This window comes from Crotalus tigris, unplaced genomic scaffold (genome assembly GCF_016545835.1).
Source record: "Crotalus tigris isolate CLP2741 ecotype Arizona unplaced genomic scaffold, ASM1654583v1 scf7180000024460.1087499, whole genome shotgun sequence".
Lineage (NCBI taxonomy): Eukaryota > Metazoa > Chordata > Lepidosauria > Squamata > Viperidae > Crotalus > Crotalus tigris.
In genome coordinates, this window is record NW_024100630.1 from 956,581 (window position 1) to 974,046 (window position 17,466).

The 17,466-nt window shown below is 44.3% G+C and overlaps 1 protein-coding gene across 1 annotated transcript in view; it reads left to right on the plus strand.

Moving 5' to 3' along the window:
- The first annotated feature begins 35 nt into the window (after positions 1 to 35).
- LOC120303108 (zinc finger protein 721-like) overlaps positions 36 to 17,466 on the plus strand; it is a 35,746-nt gene continuing 18,315 nt past the window's right edge. Inside the window, exons 1-3 of the mRNA XM_039332283.1 lie at positions 36 to 147; positions 6,782 to 6,901; positions 13,217 to 15,142. Of these exons, the coding sequence (XP_039188217.1) occupies positions 6,814 to 6,901; positions 13,217 to 15,142 (2,014 nt within the window). The 5' untranslated portion in view covers positions 36 to 147; positions 6,782 to 6,813. The remainder of the gene's footprint in view (positions 148 to 6,781; positions 6,902 to 13,216; positions 15,143 to 17,466) is intronic.

Genomic DNA, 17,466 nt, shown 5'->3' on the forward strand with positions numbered 1-17,466 from the left:
CGCGGGGGAAACTCCGCCCTGGCAAGGATCCGACCGCCCCTGCGACTCATCCTTGCCCCTTGATGAGAGGCTTCCAAAAGGGCCAGGACTTTTGAAGAAGCGTCTTTGGGGGGAAAAAACAACCCCTCTGGAATACAAGGTGGAGAGGTATGTTGTGTGCGTGCTTGTGCGTTTGTGCGCGCTGTGGAATACAAGGCGGAGGGGAATTTTGCGTGTTTGTGCGCACTCTGAATTAACATGGCGGAAGGGTATTTTGGATCTGTGCTCTGGTGTAGAAAGTGGAGGGGTATTTTGTGTATGTGTGTGTTTGTGTGTGCTCTGGTGTACAAAGTGGAAGGATACTTTTGTGTGTGTGCGTGCGTGCTCTGGGATACTTGGTGGAGGGGCGTTTTGCGGCTGGGTCTGTGTCTCTGATTGTTTTACGTATTTCCCCCTTTTTCTGTGTTAAATTGAAATAGTTGGTCGCAAAAGCGACTGCCTGTGAATGCTCCTGGATTGGAGTTGAAAGGCAAAGGCAGAAGCAGTAGACTCTGTCCCATATAGTAATAGTAATAGGAGTAAAGTTGGAAGGGACCTTAGAGGTCATCTAGTCCAATCCCCTGCTCAGGCAGGAAACCCTACACCATTTCGGACAAATGGCTGTCCAGTCTCTTCTTAAAAACTTCCAGTGTTGGAGCATTTACTGCTTCTGGAGGCAGCTGTTCCACTGATTAATTGTTCTCACTGTCAGGAAGTTTCTCCTTAGTTCTAGGTTGCTTCTCTCCTTGATTAGTTTCCACCCGTTGCTTCTTGTCCTGCCTTCAGGTGCTTTGGAAAATAGCTTAATTCCCTCTTCTTTATGGCAGCCCCTTTATTTGGGTACATCAGGTTGCTCTGATAGACAGATGTAAAAGAGATGTTGAGAGTCTAGAAAGTGTGCAGAGAAGAGCAACAAAGATGATCAGGGGACTGGAGGCTAAAACATGCAAAGAACAGTTGTTGGAATTGGGTATGTCTAGTTTAATGAAAAGAAGGACTAGGGTGAAAGGAGAAAGTTCCTGGCAGTTGGAACAATTAATCAGTGGAACAACTTGCCTCCAGAAGTTGTGAATGCTCCAACACTGGAAATTTTTAAGAAGAGATTGGACAACCATTTGTCTGAAATGGTATAGAGCAGGGGTTCTCAACTTTGGCAACTTTAAGACTTGTGGACTTCAACTCCCAGAATTCCTCAGCCAGCTTTGCTGGCTGAAGAATTCTGGGAGTTGAAGTCTACAAGTCTTAAAGTTGCCAAAGTTGAGAACCCCTGGTATAGAGTTTCCTGCCTGAGCAGGGGGTTGAACTAGATGACCTTGTAAGGACCCACCCCACTTTGCATCTTAAGAAGACAGAACTCTTGGAATAATTCTTCCAACAGGAATCCTTTATTAAGAAGAAGTGGTTGCAGGCATGCTAGACAGGACTTGGGGTCCAAGCTCTCCCATTCAAGGTTTTAAGGGGTTCCCCAGCAGTCCCACCCAATCATCCCCCCTTCCAGTGATAGTTTCAGGCATCACAATTCCACCCCCTTGCTCCTTTCTTTCGGCTGTATGGAGACTTCAAATAAACTACATGAAAGGTAAATAGCTCTCTTTTGTCATGGTAAGGTTCTTTGATGCTAGTTACATTCAAAGTCTCTGTTTGATGTTGCAATAGACACATTCAATTCCTTAGAAGTATACTGAAGGAAGTGAGGGCCATAAAGCCCCTTTGTTCTCCCCCTTCTCTTCCTCTTATGGCAGAATCCAGAGAAGGCAGAATTGGGGTTTTCTATATTTGATGATTAAAGATGAAATATAATTGGATTCTGACAGACCTCCAAGGTCCCTTCCAACTCTGTTATTCTGCTATTCTTCTTAGCATGGGAAGCAGAAGCGTTATTAGGAACAATAATCATTCATTCCCTTTAAATGCTGCAGAATTCACAGAGGCTGTCAGCAGTTTGCAAAGTGTTGGCAAGGTTTAAAAACAAGGAAACCACAAAAGAATTAGAAGGGGGGAGAAGCTTTAAGAAATCTGAATGGAAACAAACAAAAAGAAAAGGGCTTCAGGAATTTCACGGCCCTTCAAAATCCAATAGGATAGGTCACATTTGAATGGGGGGGGGGAGAGGACTCTTAATCTCATTCTACAGTTTTGAATAAGGTTGCTTTTTTTTTCAATCAAGGAAAATCTTTGCATTTCTTTTGCAACAGGGAGAGAATAAATGAACTCCCAACAGGCAGAAGGAGTAGTCCTGGCTGTGACTCATAGGATAATTCTTCAAAATTTGATTAGAATAGAATAGAATAACAGAGTCGGAAGGGATCTTGGAGGTCATCTAGTCCAATCCCCTGCTCAGGCAGGAAACCCTACCATTTCAGACAAATGGTTGTCCAATCAAGGAGAGAAACAATCTGCAACTAAGGAGAGAGTTCCTGACAGTTGGAACAATTAATCAGTGGAAAAACAATACTCCAACACTGGAAGTTTTTAAGAAGAGATTGGACAACCAGTTGTCTGAAATGGTATAGAGCAGTGGTGGCGAACCTATGGCATGGGTGCCAGAGGCGGCACTCGGAGCCCTCTCTGTGGGCGCACATGCCGTTGCCCCAGCCTTGCCTCCGCCCGTGACCCCCTCCACAGCAGCAGCCTCCCTGGAGGAGAGTCCAAAGATGATCACTTTCCCAACGGAAACCTCTTTTTTTGCAAAGAAAACCTGTTTATTATTTTTAAAAAATCCCTCGCTTTCCCTTTTTTATGGCTGTCTCCTGTTTGAATCCCAAAGTCCAAAGTTTGCCCCTTTAAACCCCTTAACTCCCCCCCCCCTTTGCTTCCTAGGATTAAAACAGGATCCGCCCGGGGGCGCCCTCTTCCCAAAAGCTTTTAGGTCAGTGGGAAGGAATCCATAGGATCTGGGAGGATCTGGAAGAGGAGGAGGAGGGAAGAGGGAGGGACCTAAATAGGGAAAAGCAATCTCTGCTTCCACTTTAAATCGCTGACCGCGGTCTTTCCGTGGAAGGAGGGAGGTGCAGCTTGCTGGGAAGGCAACTGGCGTTGGAGCAGCTGTGAGGAAGGCGTTGCACGAATCCTGCCCTGCGCGCCTCTTCTTGGAGGACGGAGTCCCAGGCCCAGGGGCAGAGTAGGGTAAGAAGCTTCCACTCTCCTCTCCCTTCAGACACTTCTGGTAACGAGATGGGGAAAGTGCTTGGAAATTATGACTTTTAAATGCTGCTTTTAGGCATCCCTCCTAAGATTGTTCCTGTAGGCACCACTCTTTCTCCCTGGAGTTGTGGAGTTCCCCCCACACACACACCGCCAACCACTGGAAGTTTTTCCAAAAGAGACCGGACAACCATTTTGACCAGGATAGTATAAAGCAGTGTTTCTCAACCTTGACAATTTTAAGGCATGTGGACTTCAACTCCCAGAATTCCACAGCCAGCAGCCTTGAGCAGAGGGGGTTGGACTAGAAGACCTTAGGGGTTCCCTAGGATTCTGTGTTCTGTGATAGTTTCCCATGGGATTTTTTTCCCAGTGCTGTGTCAGGTAGCCCTTGATTGAAATGGCCGCTGGCCACTTTCTCCTACAACACAGCTTGCCTCCCGGACTTGTAGCTGCCCCAGGTACTGGAAGTTTTTCAGAAATAGACCCGGATCACCATTTGACCTATAAGGCCTTCTGCCTTGCGCAGAGTTGGGGTTGGGCTAGAAGACCTTGGAGGTCCCTCCCAGCCTTAGGATTCTATGTTCTAGGATCTTTTCCCATGGGTTTTATATTAATGATGATGATGATGATAATAATAATAATAATAACAATAGTAATAAAGTTGGAAGAGGTCTTGGAGATCATCTAGTCCAACCCCCTGCTCAGACAGGAAATCCTATACCATTTCGGACAAATGGCTGTCCCTGGTGCTTTAGTCAGGTCCAGAAGCCTTTGATTGAAATGGCTGCTGAATACCCTGGAGGAATTCCTGCTTTGCCCCTTTATTTCTTTGCTCATGCCAGACTGCCATTAACCCTGGGGGAAAGGGGGGGGGGAGGGAGCCATCAAGGTTGAGAGAGCCCAGGCCACAAGCAAGGAAATGGAATGTGGACCCATGGCCAAGCCAGCCAATCCAATTGGACATCAGGGAGATAATTGGGGGGGGAGGGCTTGAGAGAGGGGAAAGTAAGTGGGCAATCTTAGCCTGCAAACCTCATATCTGTTTTTTTTTTCTCCTCTCTCGTAACCACTCGTCTTTAGTAAAAGTAAATCCTTTTACTACGAATGCAGTTGAAGGCTCTTCCTTCCTAAATGACCGAGTCAGGACAAGTCCCACTGAAAGGAGGAATGGTCCTTGGAGCCATTGTTTGGGGGAGTCGCTCGGGAGGGACCTACCTCAAAAGAGGTAAAAGGTCCTTCTAAGGCAGAAAGGAATAGAATAGAGCTGGAAGGGACCTTGGAGGTTTTCTAGTCCAGCCCCGCATTCAAGCAGGAGTCCCTATATCATTTCAGACAAGTGACTGTCTAGGCCAGTGGTGGCGAACCTATGGCACGGGTGCCAGAGGCGGCACTCAGAGCCCTCTCTGTGGGCACGCGCGCCCTCGCCCCAGGCCTAGGCCTTCAGCTGGGTTTTATAAAACCTTTTCGCTTTTGCCTTGTGCAAAAGAAAAAGGTCCAATCAGTCAATTTCAACTTCTTGCGGGGGTGGGGGGGGGAAAGTTCTTGCAAAGTTGGAATTGATTGATTGAACTTTTTAGTCCCACCCAGTCTGCCATTACCACTGCAGCTACACCCACCCAATGGGCCACACCCATCCGGCCCTCGACAATGCATAAGTGGGTTTTGGGTTGCAGTTTGGGTACTCAGTCTCTAAACGTTTCGCCATTCACTGGTCTAGGCTCTTCTTAAAAATCTCCAGTGGTGGAGCACCCAAAATTTCTGGGAACAAGTTGTTCCACTGATTAATTGTCCTCCCTGTCAGGAGGTTTCTCCTTAATTCCAGGTTGCTTCTCTCTTTGATCAGTTTCCAACCACTGTTTCTTCTCCTGCCCTACTGATAACAAAACAAAATGGGTTTTGTTATCAGTAAAAAGAGCAGCAGGTCCATTTTGTACAGAGGTGGTTCAGGAAAGTTGCCCCATTCATGCATCTCGCTCAAGGCTCCGTTTCAGCTGACGATGCCCCCCCCCCGTCCCGATTGAATTTGCCCGCATTTCTTTTCTTCATGGGTTCCTTTTTGTTTTTCCATGTCCTTGTTTTTTATATCGCCACTCAAGAAAGATTCATTCATCAAGGAGAGAAGCAAGCTGGAATTAAGAAGAAATCTCCTAACGGGGAGGACAGTTAACCAGTGGAACATCTTTGCCTTCAGACGTTGTGGGTGCTTCATCACCAGAGCTTTTAGGGAAAAAAAACTGGAGGGGCCTCTTGTCTGAAATGGCACTATAGAGTCTCCTGCTTGAGCTGGGGGTTGGACTGGAAGACCTCCAGAGGTCTCTTCCAGCTCTCTAGTCTGACTCCAAAGGGCTGGGGGCAGTGTGCATTTGAAAAGAAATCATCCATTTCCTGTAGGCCAGTGGTTCTCAACCTGTGGGTCGGGACCCCATCTGGGGTCGAACGACCATTTCACGGGGGTCGCTAAACAACGTAGTCCGCCATTTTTTTCCCCCTTTTCCTTAGCTGTGCTACTCCCTTTTATTCTATTGGCTTTTGAAAGCCAATAGAAGAGACTCTCTTGAATAGAGTCTAATTCTATTGGCTTTCAAAAGCCAATAGGAATTGTCCAGGCTGTCTCTGCCCTGCTGAACCTGCCAAAAGTCCCATTCTGCAAACGGTGCTGCACCAGTTGAGTAGTCCTCGACTTACGACCGGTTGAGTAGTCCTCGACTTACGATCAGTTGGGGGTCGCGGCATTAAAAAGGTTGAGAACCACTGCTATAGGCTATTCCAAAGGGCAAGTGCCACCTGTGGAAAAAAAAGAGTTTTTCTTGTCTTCCCTGATTATCTGACAGGGAGGGTGAACACTCAATAGAACTCCCTGAGATGGGATCTGCTTGAGGCCTCCAGGTCAAGCTCTGTGATGCTTCAGTGCATACATTCATGGCTGTGAGGCCTGCCTTTGAATCCAATCCCTGGTCCTTCCACACCTTTCAGTTTTCTCCTCACCCAGTGTCAGCTTCTGTGTGTTGTTGCTGTGGCTGCAAAGCACTCAGATAAACTGATTCTCTACTTAGCACAGAAATAGGTAAAAATCGCCCTTCCGCACTGCAGGTTCAAGAATGTCGCTAGGATGTTTGATCGCAAATTATTGCTGTTTCCCCCCCCACCACTGGTAAATAGTCCTCGACTTACGGCCACAATTGGGCCCAACATTTCTGTTGCTAGGGGAGACATTTGTTAAGTGAGGTTTGCCCCGTTTTTATGACCTTTCTTGCCACCGTTCTTAAATGAATCGCTGCAGTTAATACGTTAACTGCACTTAACGGTGGTTAAGTGATTGTCATAAGTTCACGGAAAGGGGATCACATGACCCTTTCAGGGTCATCAATATGAACCAGTTTGCCAAGCATTTGAATTTGGATCACACGCACTCGTCGTCTTAAAAGGTTCGCCATCACTGACCTAGAGGCTTTGCATTTTGTTTATTCCTTTGGAAAGATTCTCCAAAGAAGATGTTTATTTGCCCTGCTTGGAAATTTTTGCTGATGGCTTTGTTCATTATGAACAAAACTTGCATATAATTTACTGAATTTTTCATTAATAGGAATGTTCATAGAATGTTCTCTTTCTGTTTTAGGAGTTGCCACGGATATAGCTGTGTTTTTCTCCATGGAGGAAGGGGCCCTGGTGGATGCTGAGGAAAAAGCCCTGCACCGAGAGGTCATGCTGGAAAACACAAAGAATATGGCCTCCTTAGGTAAGAGATTCTGTTAAGATGTTTATATTTATAAGATTATTAAGATGTTTATATTTATAATAATAATAAAGTTGGAATGGACCTTGGAGGTCATCTAGTCCAACCCCTTGCTCAGGATGGAAACCCTATGCCATTTCAGACAAATGGCTGCCCAGTCTCTTCTTAAAAAACTTCCAGTGTTGGAGCATTTACTGCTTCTGGAGGCAAGTTGTTCCACTGATTAATTGTTCTGTCAGGAAATTTCTCCTTAGTTCTAGGTTGCTTCTCTCCTTGATGAGTTTCCATCCATTGCTTCTTGTCCTGCCTTCAGGCAATTTGGAGAATAGCTTGACTCCCTCTTCTTTGTGGCAGCCCCTGAGATATTGGAACACTGCTATCATGTCCCCCCTCATCCTTCTCTTCATTAAATTAGATATACCCAATTCCAGCAACCGTTCCTTATATGTTTTAACCTCCAGTCCCCTAATCATCTTTGTTGCTCTTCTCTGTACTCTTTCTAGAATCTCAATATCTTTTTTACATTGTGGTGACCAAAACTGGATGCAGTGTTCCAAGTGTGGTCTTACCAAGGCATTGTAAAGTGGTATTAACACTTTATGTGATCTTGATTCTATCCCTCTGTTAATGCAGCCTAGCACTGTGTTGGCCTTTTTGTCAACTGCAGCCCACTGCTGGCTCATATTTAAGTGATTGTCCACTAGGAGTCCAAGATCCCTCTGACAGTTACTACTATTGAGCAAGGTACTCCCTATACTATAACTGTACATTTGGTTTTTCTTGCCTAAGTGTAGAACCTTATTTTTTTCATCATTGAATATCATTTTGTTAGATAGCGCCCAGTGTTCAAGTCTGTCCAGATCCTCCTGTATCTTCTGGAGTGTTGGCTATTCCTGCCAGGTTGGTGTCGTCTGTAAATTTGATGAGTTCCCCATCTATCCCCTCGTCCAAATCGTTGATGAAGATGTTAAAGAGCACTGGGCCCAGAACAGAGCCATGGGGCACCCCACTACACACTTCCCTCCATGTAGATGCAGTTCCATTGAGGACCACACGCTGAGTATGGCGGTCAACCAGCTACGAATCCATCTGGTGGTGATGCTGTCTTACCCACATTTTTCTATCTTATCAAGTAGTAGGTTGTAATCTACTTTGTCAAATGTCTTACTGAAGTCCAAGTAAATTATATCCACAGCATTCCTCTGATCCACTAATTTTGTCAGTTGGTCAAAGAATGCAATAAGATTTCTCTGGCATGATCTGTTTTTGACAAACCCATGTTGGCTTTTAGTAATGACTTTGTTTGCCTCTACATGTTCGCTGATCCGTTGTTTGATTATCTTTTCCAGAATCTTCCCAGGTATTGAGGTCAGGCTGATAGGTCTAGGTCTATAGTTTCCTGAATCTATTTTTTTCCCTTTTTTGAAGATGGGAACTACGTCAGCTCTTTCCCAGTCCTCTGGTAGTTCCCCAGTGCTCCAGGATCTTTCAAAAATATAGTTCAGTGGTTCTGAGATCATATCTGCCAGTTCCTTGAGAACCTTGGGGTGTGATCCATCTGGTCCTGCTGATTTGAACCTGTCTAGGCTGGACAGGTGTTCACTTACCATTTTCTTGCCTATCTTAACTTGTGTTTCTAATCTGTTTTTTTTTTAATGGTACTGTTTTTGATAGGTTGGACTGTTTTTTTCCCTTTGTGTAAAGACAGATGCAAAGAATGAGTTAAATAGTTCTGCTTGCTCCCTGTTTCTTGTTACCTTCTTGCCACTTTCCCCCAATGGACCAATCATTTCCTTCACTTTTTTCTTGTTTTTTACATGTTGAAAGAAGCTTTTTTTATTATTTTTGACTTTGGTTGCAAGCCTTAGTTCATTTTGAGCCTTAGCTTTCCTCACTTCATCTTGCAAGCACGTGCTATTTGCTGATATTCTGCCTTAGTTATGTGCCCCTCTTTCCACTTTTTATACTTGTCCTTTTTATCTTTCAATTTATCAGAGTTCTTTATGCATCCATGCTGGTTTCTGTTGAGAGCTGTTATTTTTCTTCTTTGTTGGTATTGTGCTAGACTGGGCTTTTAGGTTGAAAGGATCACACACCTTGGTTCCATTTTACATGAAAGCTGGGACATGACCGTTGAAGTAAAGACAGGGATAGAAAAAGCTCGAACGGCATTCTTCAAAATGAAAAAGGTCTTCTGCAGTCATGACATAAGCCTAAGATTGAAAATCAGGCTTCTCATATGCTATATTTTTTCTATCTTGCTATATGGAGTAGAGAGCTGGTCTCTGACAGAAGGCCACCTGAAGAGAGTAGAAGCATTTGAAATGTGGATTTACGCATAAGCTGGGTTGACAAGATCAGAAATGAGGTGATAAGCCAGCTGGGAAAGCCAAGGGAAATCATCAAAACAATTAAAAAACGAAAATTAGAATATTTTGGACATGTGATGCGACACTCAGAAAAATACGGTATATTCCATTTAATCCTCCAGGGAAAGATTGAAGGCAAACAAGGTTCAGGCAGAAGAAGAACATTGTGGCTTCAAAATCTAAAGGACTAATTTGGACAAAACTCAGCAGCACTTTTTCATGCGGCTGCTGATAAGAACAGGATTGCCAACATGATCGCCAACGTCTGATAACGAATATGGCACAAGAAAAAGAAGGGCTTTTATTATCTCTCTTTTCAAAATTTCCCAAGCTTCTTAAGTTGTTTTCCCCTTGAGGATTCTCATCCATGGAATCCTTCCCAAGCTCTCTCTTAAGTTTATTGAAATTAGCTTTCTTAAAGTCCAAGACTCTAGTTTGACTGTGTCCTATTGCTTTAGTAGCTAGAACAGTGGGGTTGTAAAATGAGTCAGAAGTTACAGTTATAGCTGATTGGTTGGAGAGAGCTGTTTCTTGTCTGAGGCAATCTATGCTGTGATTGGTTACTGTGAGTGTAAAGGAGGACTTTCCTTGTTTCCCGCCTTTTTTCCTCTGTATGCTCTGTAATTTTACCTCAGGATGACTCTGTTAGCCTGACTATCTTGTTTACTGTAAATATTGATATAAAATATATTAATTTAAACAAAAACTACAAGTTCGTGTCAGCGTCTCTGCCCTCATTTAGACACCTGCTGCGCAATTTCCTGACAGATTCTCTTTCCTCTGGATTGAAAGTGTAGTGGACGTGAGCAGCTGATCTGTTTCTCAGATGAACTCCTAGTTTCTTCCTGTATGCAGTAAACAGCAGTGTCCTTATCTGCGTTTCTACTCCTACTTAGTCTGAGAAAATGACCTCCACATTGTCTCCCTGACGTTTTCCATCCTAGCCAGTTTCTGATTCTGTCTATCCCACTTTATAGAGAGCTTTTTAGAAGCTGCTTTCATTTTGCTGTTTTTTGGTCTATAATGATGGGTCCACAGCTTGATCGCAAGGATGTACGGTAACTTCTAGCAAAGTTGTTTGTCTGATTGGCCAGGTCCTCAGCAGATGGGATCTGTAAACCCTAATCCATCCCATTTTTTCTCTTTTTTAGTGCTACCTACAAATGCAAGAAAAACTAGAGATACTGTAAATCTCTATGGAGATTCTCAGTCATCCAAGTCATAGTTGTCCCAAAGGTGCTTTTTCAAAAGGCAACTGAACTTTATTGGTTTTTAAGGGATTTCATTTCCTCTGGACTGAAAGGGTGGTGGAAGTGAGCAGCTGATCTATTTCTAAGTTGAAATGCTATTCATTGTGTATGGTTAACTGTATTTTTACTTCTAGATGGTTTGTTAAGATGAACTAAACCCTCCACACTGTCTCCAGGAGGAGGAGAGAGAGGTGTTCTCCCATGCAGTTTCTCATCCTGTCTGTTTCACTTTGTAGTCTTAGGAATGGCTTTCATTTTGCTAATGTCAGACTTGCCCCAATCCGATCTCTTAGGAAAGAAAGCATCTCAACTCCATTTAATTGAAATGATCGGTTCTTTTACTAAAGAAATGTTGGTTGCAGTAGAGTCAGACTACAACTAAATTTATGGAATGGAATGGAATAAGAATTAAGAGTAGAAAATAGAATAAGAATTAAGAGTAGAACAGGACAGAAACAAACAGAATAGAATAGAATAACAGAGTTGGAAGGGGCCTTGAAGGTCTTCTAATCCAACCCCCTGATCAGGCAGGAAACCCTATACCAGGGGTAGGCAACCTCGGCTCTTTTATGACTCATATGGGAATTCTGGGAGTTGAAGTCCATGAATCATAAAAGAGCTGAGGTTTATTTATTTATTATTTATTTATGAGACTTATATACTGCTTTTAAGTGCAAGCACTCTCTAAGCGGTGTACACCAGTAAGCAATGTATGTATATATATATATATATTTACATTGCCCCCAACAATCTGGGTCCTCATTTTACCTACCTCGGAAGGATGGAAGGCTGAGTCAACCTTGAGCCGGTGAGATTTGAACCGCTGATCTGCTGAACACAGTCAGCTAAAGTGGCCTGCAGTACTGCACTCTAAATGCTGCGCCACCTCAGCTCCTAGGTTGCCTACCCCTGCCCTATACCATTTCAGACAAATGGTTGTCCGATCTCTAGAGCAGTCACAATTTCTGGAGGCAAGTTTTCCCACTGATTAATTGTTCCAACTGTCAGGAATATTTTTTCTTAGTTCTAGGTTGCTTCTCCCCTTGATTAGGAGATACAAATGGTTTTCCCTCCTCCCAGCCCTCCTCCCATGACCAGTCCATCTTCAAGCAATAAGGATCCACCTAGGTATTTTGAGAACACTGAGATGTTTGGGGAAATCCACATTCTTTCTCAGGGTACATGGCTTCAGGTGCTGGTACAAACTGTTTCAGAGCTTCTTTGTACTTCCATTTCCCCTCCTCCCTGTTTCCCATCATGTACACACACAGGTTAATTGCCCATTTGTCCCCCATGTCCTCCCTTCTCCTAGCCTTTGATGGCAGGATGCCAGCAAGCGCCCCCCCCCGCCCATTTTCATGGAGATCTTCCTTAGGGACAACTAGGGGAGAATGAACATGTCCAAACTGAAAACCGGTATTTTCAAGGGAAAACTTCCTCAAGCAGAGTTAGGACATCCATCCACCCATCAATCAGAATAAACCTGAAAGGGACCTTGGAGGTCTTCTGTTCCAACCCCCTGCTCAAGCAGGAGACATCAGTCGATGCTTCCCCTTTCTCCAATGTAAATTTGGTGAACCTGTTCTCTCTCATCATCCAATTTTTGAACAAAGTCAGCTTTCAAAAGTCCCTCCTGTATCCTTTGAACTGAACCTGAAGGAGAAGCAGAGTTGATGGGGACCCACCCTGAGACTCAAAAATGATTTTCCCCAAAGCATCAGGGGTTTGTATTCTGCAGCACAGACAGCAAGAGGGAAGCCTGTGGCAGATTATTATATCGACTACTGAAGATATGAACATAATACCATGTTTTGAACACGGCCTGCTAGAAGCAGGGAGAAGAATCACAAAAAGAGCTGTGGGAAGTCAACTCCCCAGAGAAGGAAATATTAAAAGGGCAGAAAAATATATTTCCTTCAAGGATCTTAAAGAGACAGAAAAGCATGCCCAGTTTTTCTTGATATCCCCAGGTCTCCCTCCCCCAAGCAGAAGCCAGCTCTGTACAAATGCAGGTGTAAGCCATCAGGAAAGTTTGAGCCAGAAGCTCAAGAAGACAAAGACCTAAAATCTGCATACCTCACCTGTGAGAGGACATGGTAGGATTAACTCACAAATACCAGAAAGGCACACCCAGGTCAGATTACATGACACAGGAATACAAAGCCTGAAACAGGAACAGGAACCACTTCAAACAAAAGGCTAGATAGGGTACAAAAACCTACCGTATATGCCGGCGTATAAGGCGACTTCCGCAAGCGTTAAAATCGGCGCCAAAGACGGGGGTCGTCTTATACGCCAAGTCGTCTTATACAGCGGAAATACTGGTAGTTTCCAGCGTATAAGATGATGTTCTAGGAATGCGACTCGGCGCCAAAGACGGGGGTTGTCTTGTACACCGGGATATACAGTACTACCCATGTGCTCAGGCCCTTCTTTTCTCTGGTCTTTCCTGCAAGAACCATCTTTCTGGCTTTTCAATAAACTGCTACCTTCTTTCTAAAGCAATTGCCATATTCTTTATTTATCCCTAACTTGGATGAACCAGGATAAAGACTTTTCTTTCAACAGAGCTAAGAGAAAAATAGAAATGGTGGTGGGAGTTTCAGGAATGTTCAAATAAGGGATGCAACAAATGATGCTTAATTCCTTTCACACCACCATTTGTGTCATGTATCCTTTTTTTTCTCTCCCCCAAATAGGTGGTGATGTGAAGATAGAGGGTTCTAGCCAAGCAGTGGCAACACCTTTTCTAACAGCCAAAAAGGAAGATGCGGAAAAGATGAGTGAAAAGGAAAGGCTTGGGGGAAAGGAGGAGCTGAAGAAATACTCTAGTTTCCAGTGTGCAGATATCGGCTCTTTCTTGCACAGTGATGATCCCCAAGAAAAAGGAGCATGTCCAGGGTGCGGGAAAATACCCAGAGATGAATTGGGATTATGTGATTGTGTAGAGAAACAAAGTGAAAGCGGGGAATGCTCGAGAAGGACCCTTCCTCTTACTTTTCATCAGAAAATACAAGAGGGAGAGAAACTGTACAAATGCACGGAGTATGTGGAAAACTTCGGTACAAGCCATTCCCTCACATCCCATAAAAACATTCCCAAAACAGGGGCTCCATACAAATGCCTGGAATTTGGAGAAAACATCAGTCAGAAAAGTCACCTGAATTCCCATCAGAGCATCCACAAAGGGAGGAAGCGGCATCAATGCATCACCTGCGGAAAGAGCTTCAGAATGAGCAGCTCTCTAACTTCCCATGAATGCATCCACAGCGAGGAAAAGTTGTATCAATTCAGGGAGAATAGAACGAAGCTTACCCAGAGCCAGGAACCAAATTCCTGGGGAAAAAAACCCACTGGGAATGATTCATGTAAATGCCTGGAATGTGGGAAGAGCTTCCGTTCTGCAACTCACCTCACTTATCATAACAGGATCCATTCTGGGGAAAAATCATATCATTGCACAGTGTGTGGAAAGAGCTTCACCCAAAATGGCTATTTCAATTTACATAAGAGGATCCACACCGGAGAGAAGCCGTATAAATGCACAGTGTGTGGAAAATGCTTCACGGCCCGTGGTGCCCTTAATTCTCATAAGACGATTCACACGGGGGAGAAACCCTATGAATGCCTGGAATGTGGGAAAAGCTTTGCCAGAAGCGGTACTCTAACCTTACATAACAGGATCCATAAAGGGGAGAAACCTTATAAATGTCTGCACTGTGGAAACAGCTTTAGTCAAAAAGTTCATCTTCAGTCACACGAGAGGATCCACACGGGGGAAAAACCATTTCAATGCATGGAGTGTGGAAAGAGCTTTTGTGCCTCAGAAAACCTTACTGCCCATCGCAGAAGCCACACGGGGGAAAAGCCCTTTCAATGCCTGCAATGTGGAAAGCGCTTTGCCAATTCTGGTACCTTTCATGCCCACAAACGGATCCACACAGGGGAGAAACCGTACAAATGCCTGGAGTGTGGGAAGAGCTTCTACAAATCCAGCCACCTAACTTCCCATAACAATATCCATACTGGAAAGAAACCATATCAATGCACCGAATGTGGGAAGTGCTTCAATCAAACAAGTCACCTTAATAAACATAAAAGGATCCACACAGGGGAAAAGCCTTATAAGTGCACCGAATGTGACAAATGTTTCATCGACTCGGGGGCCCTTGTTCGCCACAAAAGAACCCACACCGGAGAGAAACCATACGAATGCAAGGAATGTGGAAAAGGCTTTGGTCAAAAAAGAACTTTAATAATACATTACAGAATCCACACTGGGGAGAAACCATACAAATGCACAGCGTGTGGAAAGAGCTTTAGTGATCCTCAAGAACTTGTTTCCCATGAAAGGATCCACACTGGGGAAAAACCCTATAAGTGTGTAGTGTGTGGAAGGGGCTTTAGGACCTCCCGTGACTGTGGTTCCCACAAGCGGACCCACACAGGTGAAAAGCCATACCAATGTGGGGAGTGTGGAAAATGCTTTAGTCAAAATTCCTCCCTTCATATGCATAGAAGAATTCACTCAGGAGAGAAACCATATAAGTGTATGGAGTGTGGAAAATGCTACAGTCGTAGTGGTGCTTTTAATTACCATAGGAGGACACATACTGGTGAGAAACCAGATAAAAGAGTTGAACGTAGAAAAGTAATTAGTTAGAATCAGTCACGTAAAATCGGATTTGCTCATTGGAGAAACTACTATGAATATCTCAAGGTGATAAAGTGCTTCGGTGCTTCTTGTTTGCTTATTCCCATAAATTGATTTAGCTGGAAGAAACTGTAGAAATACATTGAATGTTGAAAGTGTTTCTGAAGCACCAGAAACCTTACTTTCCATATGTCTATGGAAATTCTCAGTCATCCAGATCATGGTTGTCCCCAAAGGTGCTTTTTCAGGAGGCAACTGGACTTTCTTGCTTTTCTTAGAAGACGTTTCGCTTCTCATTCAAGAAGCTTCTTCAGCTCTGACTGGATGGTGGGGAATGGAAGGATTTATACTCCTTGCAGAAAGCTGGTCATTTGCATTCTTTTACAAATGTCTTTGAAGACATTTTCTTTTCTTCGAAGACATTTAGCTATGCACTTTGGGATGAACACCCTTCGATTGGACCTGTGCTTGTCTTAAACAGCGAAGGACAGAAAACATCCTACAGCCAAGAAGACTCCACCCCCATTTGCACCACTCAGGCCATCCTGAGGACGCAGATAAACCTCCAAATGGCCTCAAGGACTCTCTAAAAGAATGCAAATGACCAGCTGTCTGCAAGGAATATAAATCCTTCTTGATTCCCCACCACCCAGTCAGAGCTGAGGAAGCTTCTTGCATGAGAAGTGAAATATCTTCAAAGAGAAACAAAAAAGTGCAGTTGCCTCCTGAACAAGCAGCTTTGGGGCTTACTTTCCATTAAAAGACATGTAAATGAAGGGGGTCTTAATGGAGCTTTGACGTGAAAAGTATCTCATTAAAGCAGTGGTTCTCAACCTGTGGGTCGAGACCCCATTTGGGGTCGAACGACCATTTCACGGGGGTCTCCAAACAACGCAGTCCGCCATTTTTTTCCCCTTTTTCTTAGCTGTGCTACTCCCTTTTAATCTATTGGCTTTTGAAAGCCAATAGAATAGACTCTCTTGAATAGAGTCTAATTCTATTGGCTTTCAAAAGCCAATAGGAATTGTCCAGGCTGTCTCTGCCCTGCTGAGCCCGCCAAAAGTCCCATTCTGCAAACGGTGCTGCACCAGTTGAGTAGTCCTCGACTTACGACCGGTTGAGTAGTCCTCGACTTATGACCGGTTGGGGGTCACGGCATTAAAAAGGTTGAGAACCACTGCATTAAAGGATCCACATAGAAGGGAACTCATATCCTTCATGACATGCTGGAAGCGATTCAGAACCGAAGCAACCTTAATTCCTATGGAAGAACACATATTGGGGAGAAACAACGCATCACAAGCGCAGAAGCGATTTTTATGCACAATTCTTCATTTTCTACCCCATAGGAAGATGAAACTTTAAAAAGGAAGGCTCTTAAACAGAGGCAAATAGTTTATCTGAACTCCATACTTCGCCCCAATTCTGTTTCTGACTTTTCTGCTGATACTTAACATTTAAGGCAGGGATCCCCAACCTGTGGGGCCTGAGGGTTTTGCAACTGAGCCATGGATGAGTGCACGCACATCCTTACTCGTTCAACCGGGGTGTGAGCGAGCACACGTGGCTGTGCTCCATTTCTGCATAACTCTCTAGCAATTGAGAGGGAGATTGGATCTTGAAAACAAACAACTGTCAAGATTATTATACCCTTCCACACACACACACACACACACACTCTCGTGCACTCATGGCCGGCACGAGCGCACCCACATCCTTTCTCACTCAAGCGGTGTGTAAGCGAGCGCACGTTCCTGTGCTCCAGGTGCGCAAGGGGCAGGTGTGCGTGCACGTTCCTCGTGTAAAGGGAGCTGTGCATGCACTTGCCAGCTGCTTATGCAAACCATCCCCTCTCTCCCCTGCCGGTCTGCAAAACATTGGAGAACTGTTGATTTAAGGTGTAAGAGGATTCAAAACATGGTTCTAAGTAAAGTGGGAAATTGTGTATGTTGTAGCACCTCTTTCATCTATTTTTTTTTATTTGTATAGCTGCCCATCTTATACATGGTTCCAGCTGGCTTACTATTGACATAAGAGCAAAGTAAAAGCACAACCAATAATTAAAAGCAACAAAATAGCAGTGAGAATAATCAAACACCACACAATACAATCAGACAACGGGCTCATCCAGACTATCAGGGCCCCAGGCTTGATGACAAAGCCAAGGTATTAATGCTTTAAAAAAGGCCAGCGAGGTTGAACTAAGCCGGATCTGGATGGTGGGGAGATGATATTGCCATGGCCCAAAAAACCCACCTCCTATGTAGCACTAGATGCCACTCTTGGGGATGGAAC